Source organism: Pagrus pagrus (genome assembly GCF_965226575.1).
Source record: "Pagrus pagrus genome assembly, chromosome: 6".
Taxonomy (NCBI): Eukaryota; Metazoa; Chordata; class Actinopteri; order Spariformes; family Sparidae; genus Pagrus; species Pagrus pagrus.
The window spans coordinates 4,707,964-4,718,585 of NC_140190.1; the positions used below are offsets into that span (position 1 = coordinate 4,707,964).

The following is a 10,622-nucleotide window of genomic DNA, read 5'->3' on the forward strand; positions in this document are numbered from 1 at the left end:
CTCTGGTTTAATCCTATTACACGTCAAGCACAAAGGGAGATAAGAGGTTTATGTCCGAGTCCCTTACAGAGTGAATCTCTCTCCCTCGAGACAAGAGCAGAGCGGCACATTGAGTCATTTTGATACCGGTGTTGACGCTGGTTTCTTATAGCTGCCACAGCTTTCTATTGTGCAGCGTTTGAAAAGAAAAAGACATATTGATAATTGGATTGCCTGTGAGGGCCGAGGATACACTGATGATGATGAATGAAGATCAGGTGAATGACATAATCCGGAGATGGGTAAGTCAACAATATTCACTGTAGTACAATTTAGTTGAGGGAATCATGAATGTACTTTGAAGAACAATCAATCAAATAACACACATACGTTGATTAATTAGTTGCCGGTGTCAAAATGAACAAGAGCTGGCAAACTAGTGGTTCGGTCCACACTGTATCTCAAACCATTCCTCCTCGTCAGTGAGTAAAATCGATTTCAGTAAAACACGGCTGATAACAACAATGTTCTACCTCCATCCTACGCTTAGCGAGATACTCCAGAAGAAGATCTGAAGCCAGAGGACTACCAACACTTCAAGAGTTTGGGCTCTGCCTGTCTCATCGAGGGCGACAGCGCACAACTACTGAAATTCCTCCTGAATGAGAAGAACCAGGTATTTTTCTTTCTACTACCTACACGACTGACTCACAGAGGCAGATCTGCTCCATGCTGACTATAGTGGTAGTCACACCTTAGACACAGGAAGTGACAGTAGATTGACAGTGTTAATCTGTCATACACCACTAAAAGCACAAACACAGTCACACTGCAGCGGTAGCTAGTGAAGCGAGCGGCAAACAGCAGCAGCAGCAGCAGCAGCCACTTCCCTGCTACCCGGCTATGCTAAACATGAACAAGCAGCCACTCCTCTGCCTGCTGGCCTCTTGACCTGGAGGTGTGGGGAGGAAAAAAAAAAAAAAAGCAGATATTCAGTCAGATTTCTCGCTCCACTGATAACTCTTCAATACGATGGTCCTCTAAGTGCCCTTGGCCGTCCCTTCTCTCCACGCTTGGCGCAGTTATGTGTAGCGTACTTTTAGAAGCATGTGTCATTTCTTATTCTCTCTTCTTTCCGAGGCCGAAACAATCTCAAGGGGGTTCAAATGATTGATTATTAAATGAGAAATCCCGGGCTTTCAACATGGACGTAGAGAATGAAACTTGGGACATTGAGGGAGATACAGGCAGGGCAGAGCAATGCATCTATATTATATTATACAGTACTGACAGGGATGGGATTGCATTCCTATAACAATGGATTTAACTGCATCATGACTGGGATGTAGTATGTGCATGACAAACTTTTCATTGTGGCTTTTCTTTTCAGTACGGCATCAGACCGTCTCAAAACATAGAGTCTAATAGCAGCTGGTGGATGGCGTTGGCGTGACAGCCAGGCGAGACGGCTGCTAATGCCAGATATCACTGTTCGAGAAAGTGTTTTAACCACTTTTTAGTGCAAAACCAATGGATGTCAGGACCTTGTTTCAACATGTCAAGCGTCAAGTCTCAACAAATTGGTGGCTGCCAAGCGAGAGACCACTGTTCGAGATGGAGTGCTGATATTTGTATGGGTTAAACCAATGGATGTCTTCAAAGAGACATCGGGACATTGAAATGAAGAAACATAAAGTTGCATATGAACATAACGGTGGCTCCGAAGCGAGAGACCTCTGTTTGAGATGGTGTTTCGACATTTGTAAGAGTGAAGCCACTGGATATTTATAATGACACATCCCAACACTGAAATTAAGAAATGCAAAGTTGCAACATATTCAGAAATGTGCATATCCAACATTCATTCAGGCGATTGGACTGAATATAGAGGCAGTGTCTGATTAATCGCTCATGCAACCTAGAGAGTGTTTCAGTCAGTGTACAAACTTCAGCTGAACATGCAACACTGTGAAAACTGCCGGCAAGTTTACAATGAATAATTTCCAGTAATAAATGTGCAATGAATTAATAATTTCTTTAGGTGAAATGGAGCTTCTTTTCCGAAAACATTTGTATTTTCCTTCTTAACAGAGACATGATTCCTTCCAGGTAACTTTTTCGAAGTAAAAAGGACATTTATGTGTTTCCCATGAACGCACAAGCCACCCAACATCTCCTTCATTCATATAATCAGATGTAACAAACATGCTGATGATGCATCTCATGTTTACGACCGTTCGTTGTAGGTGTTGCATTTTAAAGCTGTGAAAAGCTCTGCAGCTCTACCATCTTGCAGATGTCCAAACCCTCCTGTCACACGCAATAATATTGTTTTTCAGGCTGTCAGATCACACTTTATACTGCAGTTGGTACAGTATATTCGCTGGCGAAGCAAGTGTGAAACTGCAGTTGGTGTTGTTGCATGCACCCGTTTATGTAGCAATGCGTGCATGTAGAGAGGACCCGGCAGTACCCGTTTCTCTGGGTACTGATGACGTACTGTACACTCATTGTTTCTCTCTTGCACGTAGGGGATTGTGAAGTCTATGGGCTGTGTTCTCCTGGCACCTCTTGTAAACGAGGCGGTAAAAAGAAAGAAGAGTGGTGATCACTGCCAGGCAGCCATCACTCATCTGAGTAGGGTAGGTACAAATAATAATACCAATCTATATAATGCAGCATGCTTCCTCTTATATTATGTTTAACGTCCGTTTCGTTGTCTAGGCTTGCCGCCCAGATGAACTCCTGCATAGCTTCCTGCAACTTATTGAAGACATTGACCCAGGCTCCATTTCTGAGACCATCTTGGTCCTTTTTCCACATCTTCAAACAGGTGACACAACTCTTGACGCGATGTTATTAGCGACTCACATATCATCGACACACAGAGAGACAGAAGCACCGCAGCAACACATTAGATAACATCTATAACTCTTGCATAAAATATGAAAAGAGCAGATAAGCTATTTTGTTTACTAAGGCTAGATGTATTCATGGATGCTTAACTGCTGTTTGAAAGATTTATGGTATGTGGCTCCCCCTGCTGTACGATAATGCCAACAACAACTTTACGTCTCTCTAAGTGCTGCTGTGCCTGGAGGAGAGGAAGGCGGCAGGTGTGGGCTCGGTTCTGTCCGCTCTGCAGAAGCAGTTGTCCCGGCTGCCCGTCCCTTACACCCGGCAGCAGGTGGAGGCTGATGAGCACGGTCTGTGTCGCTGCTGCAACGCCTTGACTGCGTTTACGAAGCCATTCATAGAGGTGGCGATGAGGAAAAATGGAAACTACATCACCACCTCCGAGGAAGAGGAGCTCAGGATGGAGCTTCTCAAGTTGTAGGTGTCTGTCTGTGTCAGGATGTTATTGAATTATTGTTTCAGCTACTTAAATTATTATTATTTACCATGAATATTTATCTATGGGTTGATCTTTTTTTACCGATGTTTAAGAGTAGTTTCTCCTTTTTTTCTTGGCTGTGGTACAGAACAGATTAAAGAAACTTAACTTGATATTGACCTTGACAAGGTAATGGATAGTTTGGGTTTTAAACAGTTGTTAAATGTTTCTTTATGATTATCTGCAGCTGCATGAGGAGCTTGAGAGATCCTCTGCTTGAGGCCGAACTGAACCGAGACAGAAAATCGCCCCTGTGGCTCTTTGCGACGGAGATAATGGTAAGAGCAAGTTTCTCTTCCTTTTCCGTCAATTGTATTTTTATTGTCATTTTATGACTTTAACAAATGTCTCTGTGCATCAGGTCACGTTACCTGCGATCCAGGTGTCTGTCTCAGAGCTGCTGTTCTTCAACTCTCTGAAGAAAAGCACCCAGGCTGACAACAGTCAGTCCAAGGAGGCACGAGCCTGTCTGGCATATCTACTGTTTGTGCAGCTCATCACCTTAGACAGCTTCCCAGCAGTTTTCCGGTGAGATGAAAAGCGATGTGATGATGCACATTCACCACACACAGAGGAGACAGTGCGCATTTTAACAGTCCAGCAACAAACTATTAACATTGTGCTGTTTCCTGCTGTTCCAGCCCTGTGTTTGTTCTTCAGTGCAACATGGAGCACATCAATCAACTACTCAATAGGTACGCTGTTTAGACAATGTGAGCTCTTTTTTTTTTGGGAAAGGATTGATTTTATAATTGAATCTATAATCTTGTTTGTTTGGCAGCAAAAAGGAATCACACTTACTCAAAGGCCTGGTAAGACCACATCAATCAATCCAGAAACATTATGAGAGATGAGATTAGACGAAGTATGAAAGCAGAAACCTGAGGTCTATATTTTCATTCAAGGCTCTGTACACCAGAAGCCTGGAGAGTGTGGAGGACAACAGCCTTCCAGTGAGTCTACTGGACCTGAAGAGCTTCTACGATGTACCACAGGTGAGACAAGCACGTCTTCAGCCTCAGCGTTACAGTCTTAAGAGATGCAGGAGGAATTTTACTGTCCCGCGTCAAATTAGCTGTTTATCTGCAGGGGTCTGGTAGGGGGTTTTTGGAGATGTGAGATCAGTTGACCAGAGTCAAATTGTAGATGGGTTGTAGGATTAGGCTCAAACATTTAGAAAATATTATGATACTTTTAGTAAATATCAATGAGTTGTGATGAAATCCACAGAACCTGCGGAAACTTCTGACCGACTGCCCGATGCAACATTTGGTGAGTACAATATGCTCGATGAGAGAAACGTATTCTCCATCTGTGATACTGTGAAACTGAATTCATTTGCTGAGTTTTCTTTTTTTGTGCGTGTGATCGCTGCTCCTCCAGAGAGAGTCGGGGCTGCAGGTTTTCCAGCTCTTCATCAATAAATTAGATGCTGAAGCAAAGCACAAGTTTTTCAGGTGAGAAAATCATCAGAGAAGAAATTTCTGCATACATGCATACATGTTACCCTGCGCCATCACAGTTGACTCAAATGAATGGGACGTTTTCAGGCTTCAGTTGCACTCGATGATGAGCTGATGGTTTGAATCGCTAAAAATATTCCACTGTAAAATGTATCGAGCTTCTACTATATTTTATTTCTCTTCTTTACACTGAATACTCACACTTTTGGTTTACTTTCACATCCTAGTTTAAACTGCAGCTGATGTTTTCTACCCAGTTACGCTCTAACTCAAACATTTCCCTACGAAAACCAAAGTCAATGTGCTCCAGAGTGAAACTGTTGCACTTTCATATAACTGTATTGAAGTCTATTAACAGATGTCATATTTTCTGTTGCAGGTGCATGTTAAAAACCAGCAACCATGCGGGAGTCGAGAGTTATGTAGTGAAGAACATCAGGAATCAAGTAGAATTTTCTATGGAGGTGAGAAAAAAGGGATGGCTTTGACTTATAAACATCATGTTGTCACAGTGTTTGGTGATTTAATCTTTCATAACTCTCCTCCAGCCGGGGAATACCAACAAATGGTTCCTAGGAGAGGAGCTCCTCTCGTTGTTGGGCCTGGTGTTGTGTTTGCCACAAGGCGCTCAGACTGATTTGCTTAACAATATGGACAGGTGAGTAACGTGAACGAGACGTACAGACAGGCCAGCTCATATAATCACTCGACATAATCGGGTAACTACAGATAACATACTGTCCAAGCTCTGCCACAAATATTTGCCAGCCTGGAGGCGTTGCGGTTTGGAAGAAGTCCCTTCTGCCTTGCTCAGGCTGCCAGCCTACCCAGATCTGTTTATTGGCATATCCAGATTGTGTCCAGATTGATTTTAGAAAGTCAGCAAAAAAAAACAAACCCTGTGGCGGTACTGGCTGTAAATTGCTTACAGGCCAGCCCAACCTACATAAAACTATGAACAAAAAACATGAAAATCTACGGGGGAAGGCCAGATGTCCGCTACTCGGACAATAAATCAACAAACAAATGCCTCCTGCAGGCCTCAGGGAAATAAAATGGTAAACTGAAAGTGTATAGGGGCTATAGGGTTTTTCCCAAATAAACAAAGTGTCCTCGCTATAAAGATTTGGGTAAAATAAGAAAACAAAACGGGGCCTAAACAGACCAGAGTTTCTGGCTGGCAATAAGAAATCAGATTTCTGAGCGTCTTTCACGCCACTCACAACGAAACAGAAAGATGACGTCAAATCGAGAGTGCATCAGAGCAGACGTAGTTACTGACATCTACACGGTTGCCACAGCAACCAATGCAGATAAAAAAGGTGATGTCAGGACACACAAATCACTTCTGATCGTGTGCTGACTGTCTGCCTCAAAGATCTGACTTGATGATAACAGATCTGCGTTGGCTGCAGTCTGACTACGTATTATTGAAACACATCGACCAGTTCTCTGCATTATCATCCCAAACGTACACAGTCCTGCAGGCCCAGTTTAATATGTAAGAATGTTATATAATATATGTGGTGTGGGCTCGCAGCTCCGTCCTTCAGTTAAGGGTCCTTGGCCTGAAAAACACTGAAGACTCCGGCTTTACAAATGTAAAACCGATAACCTATAACTAAAATAAATGCTGCTTTTCATGAAATATGAAGCTATATTAATGTAGATTTAGATGTTAACATCTATGTGACATAATCCACTTCAGATCTCATTAAGTTACAGACCTCTGTGGGTATCTCGTCCTTCTTGCAATATGGCTTTTTTTCTGCTGAGATTGAAAGACAAAAGGTCTGTAAATATGAGAACTGGGACACTTGAGTCCAGACTGAGCCATTAAGCAATGCCCTGTCTCTGTCTTTTATCCAGGATAATGGAGAGTCTGAATCTTCTGCGCTATCTCGTTATCAGAGACAATGAACTGAGGAGCCCTGTAAGTCGGTCTAATTCAACACTGTCACTGCTCTCCTGCCAGCCGGCGTGGTTAATGCTCAAAAGCTGACGATGTACTCCTCCTGCCTGCAGACAGACGTGTGGGAAAAGCTGTGCAGGATCAAAGACGAATACCTGAAAATGCTGCGCGTGTGCATCGGCATATCAAGAGGCTATTACTCCGCTGAAGTGAAGGCACTGAGGGAGGATCAGAAGCTGAAAGCAAAAGGTCGGTATTAGCTGCTAATCTGTGCAACAAAATGACTTTGAAACAACCTTGCAAAAACAGCGTTATCATAGTCTGCGTCTACTCACCTGTCTCTATTTTCGCCCTTCAGAAGCCAGAGATGCTGCTCGATCCTCTAGATTAGTCAGAAGCATAACAGTGAAACATGAGAACGTGTCTAATATGTCCCCAGAGGTCCAGCACCAGGTACAGAAACCGTCTTTCCTCTTCGTTATCATTTTGGATTTGGCCTCTACGCGACCATCGAGCTGACTGTTCTCGTGTGTCACAGGTGCTGCAGAGTGCTCTGGTGACATTCGACCTGATGGAGAGTCTGATCGTGCGGATTGAAGAGATCACGGAGGAAAAGCGGAAGATCCTGACCTAAACCGAGGCCCGCGCTCAAGTGTCATGTCAGACGATGGGGGTTATTTTTCTAAACGCATCTGAATTTGTTATCGTCAAAAATGTAAAAACAGAGTCAACTATGCAAATATATTGAAACACATCTTTTACATTTGCTTTTGTATATCCACCAAGTATGACTGTACAGGTCAACATCAAATAAAACTACAGAGGTGTTCGTGAAAACCTGCTGACTTTTCACAGAAGGTCTCGTAGCATCTCCCACACGGGGCTGCTCTCGAGGATCTGAGCCCGAGCCAGAGCCATGCGGTCGCGGATACTGTCTACGTGGGGCTTACTGGTGGCCTGCAGACAGATGAGCCTTGGGTTACTTCCAAGCATCACAAGTGGAATAACAACCTGTCTGGTCTGTTATCAAGAATAACTTCAGTGCACTGCCTCCATCTTTACCTTGGCAATTGTCAGCAGTCCTTTGACAATCTCAGTATTGTTTCGCACAGGCAAGATCCTGAGATTACTGCCAAGGAATCTGAAAGAGAAACAGACTTCCTCAGTTATTAGACGTATAAATTACACAAACTGTACGCGTCAGTCAAGGAACACAAGATTAAAGATATAACACAGGCAGTTTATGTACCTGCTCTGAATCACAGACAAGATTTCCAGCTCTTTTTTCCCGTTGAAGGGGGCAAACAGAAGAAGAAAGCTGTTGCGGTGAACTTGCACAAACGATTTAATCCTCTCAATGAGTCCCGAGTCCTCAAAACGCTCCGGGAGGTCTTGGGGGTCAACCAACAGAAAGGCAGTACCTGGGCAAGTAACAAGCTAATAATGTCAAGCTTATACTAAAAACATAATGGTGTCATGATGGAGTACCTGTGCCGTATTTTCAAGTTAAGGCAAGGATCCAATAGCAGCTTAGAGGGATCATTGTTTAGAGGGAGTTATTAAGCTTTTGTTAATGATTATGAGGCTTTCTAACAGCAGTAAACACAACAGCTTTACCTGACAGAGGAAAAATAAATGCTCCAGACTCAACGCTGTCTGAAAATCTGATTCGGTGCTGCTGCGCGCTGAGCATCCGGCATGTGTCATGGTTCTGGTAAGAACGAACACAAATAATTACAGGGTATATGCAGGAAGTTAAATTTAATACCTTTTAAGGCCTTTTTAAGACCCTTTCCATACATTTTAAGACCTCATCGCCACTTTGAGGTCTAACCGGTTACATCAGCGACAGTTTAACTTACATTTACTATATATTGATTGTAAGATGACTAACCCAATGCAAGGTTTATTAGAAAGAAACCATTAGACACCAGAATTTGACCAATAAACACATCAAAAAAGAAATATATTAAACTTTGTAGAGCTTCAGGAGGGTCATGCCATATAGCAACTCCCTCACAAAGACCCAGTGGTGGAAGAAGTATTAAAACCTGTAACTCAAGTAAAGTATTATCAGCTAAAAGGATCAAAAGATTGAGAGTATTGATATTATGGAGGAGAAAATAAGGAAAAAAGTTCTGCTACATACATTTGTATTATTTTTCCACAACTTCACTCTAATCTTGGCTTTTTTTGGTGAAATATTTTACCTGCAAGAGCCTCAGATATCTATTTAAATCAAACCATGTGAGGAGTTAAGAGGGGAAACGTCAACTCGATGATTACACTCAGGCAAACGTTACCTATTTGGATAAATACACATATTGAAAACAAGCTATAACATGTAATAAAAATGTAATTTAAGACTTTTTAAAACCCAAAATACACCCTGGATTAAAATAACGTAGCTTCTAAATCCCGTTAAAAGTCAGACTAGGTTGAATATATCATATTATATTGACTGTTATTAAATTAACTGCTATGTTTTGTGCTAACGTTACTGCTTGAGCTAGCTAGTTAATTAGCAAACCACAATCCTACGTTTTATTTAACGTCTGAAACTCAAACTGTTAGCAGTTAGCTTCTACCTGAAGTGATGTGCTGGCTATTATCGTCGTTTTCCACGGAGGAGTCGTTTCTCTGTACGCTGCCATTATCCGCTGCTGGCAGGAGAGGACGTTAAAAGTGCAGTTTTGTCTTTTAATGAGACCCTTAAACTTTATTTTTGTCTCGTGAAAAACCGTTATTTAGCGGTGGATGTCCCTGAACGCATCACGAGCAGTTAGTTGTAGTGTTGACAGGAGGCCACGAGAGGTCGCTGTGGTGTCATTTATAAAACACCTTTTGGCAGCAGTGGTGAAGGCCTGAGACCAGGCTGCAGCCAGGGTTTTAGAAATATTGAAGTCCTCCACCCATACATCCAGAAAATGTTGAAAACTAAAGTATAAATCTGTGCTTTTCTCTGGATTTTGACATTATTGACACCGATAATGGCTGAGGAAATAATCAGCGCTGGCCCAAAGATGAAAATTGGACTCCGACAGAAGAAGATCAGTAACAAATATGTCCAATTTTGACTTGAATTTATTAAACTTACTTCTATGCTTACAAGAACTTATTAATATGGGTAACACTTTATAATAAGCATCATTAATAAATGGCGAATTTATTGTTAATTAGATTCATTTTACTGTTAAGAAACAATAAAATGGTTCATTAAACATTTATTTAAGTGACTGTAAAGGTTAAAAACATCAGTTGCAACTCATCCAAATAATGTATTCACAAAGTATTCAATATCAACTGCAACTTTCCAATAAACAGTTGCTAATAAACTGCTTATAAAGCATTTCATTGCTTGTTAACAGTCAAATAAATGTTAAATAAAGTCTAATTAACTATAAACTTGCCATTTTTATGTATATGTACTTATTTAAAGTGTTACCAAATATATAAATGTATCAAGGACAGAGGAAAAATACTGAGGACATGGCCTCAATGGTAGCTACGGCCCTGCCTGTGACGCACCTTTTATTTTCTCACAGGTACTGTGCTTGTACTAATTTACAGCAGCTGTTGGATGATGAAATATCCTTCCACTTGTTCAGGTGTGAACCAGACCTATCAGCCCTTTAACAACCTTGTTCTGGCCCTTCAAATCAAACCGACAACGTCTTCTAGGATAAAATAGGTGCATTTTTTCCCTGTACTTTAATATTTAAAATGTTTCTTTTTGAAATGGGAAAACTAATAAACAAAGCAGACAAAGAAACTAAAAAGTGCATTGTTTTTACACAATTAAATTAAGAGCTTTACAGGTCAGACGTAGATGTAACTTACGTAAAAGTCCGGCCCCTTGGTAGTTAACAAAAAA

General features: G+C 41.6%; 2 protein-coding genes across 2 annotated transcripts; one reads left to right on the forward strand and one right to left on the reverse strand.

The window, feature by feature from the left end:
- Positions 1–239: 239 nt before the first annotated feature.
- On the forward strand, positions 240–7,406 carry LOC311259120 (glomulin-like; the record flags this gene model as incomplete). The annotated part of the gene is made up of 18 exons (XM_084356001.1): positions 240–281; positions 530–655; positions 2,511–2,621; positions 2,704–2,812; positions 3,063–3,312; positions 3,561–3,651; positions 3,735–3,901; positions 4,015–4,068; positions 4,155–4,185; positions 4,279–4,368; positions 4,604–4,645; positions 4,757–4,830; positions 5,216–5,300; positions 5,385–5,494; positions 6,706–6,769; positions 6,862–6,997; positions 7,107–7,201; positions 7,287–7,406. 18 exons carry the CDS (start codon positions 240–242, stop codon positions 7,380–7,382), a joined length of 1,773 nt encoding a protein of 590 aa, XP_084212127.1. The 3' UTR covers positions 7,383–7,406.
- Positions 7,407–7,475: 69 nt separating this feature from the next.
- Positions 7,476–9,546, reverse strand: cUnh1orf146 (chromosome Un C1orf146 homolog). Its single transcript, XM_084356002.1, has 5 exons — positions 9,337–9,546; positions 8,366–8,459; positions 7,998–8,169; positions 7,811–7,889; positions 7,476–7,705 (listed from the first exon to the last, which is right to left on the reverse strand). Exons 1-5 carry the CDS (start codon positions 9,400–9,402, stop codon positions 7,598–7,600), a joined length of 519 nt encoding a protein of 172 aa, XP_084212128.1. The 5' UTR covers positions 9,403–9,546; the 3' UTR covers positions 7,476–7,597.
- Between the last annotated feature and the right edge of the window lie 1,076 nt (positions 9,547–10,622).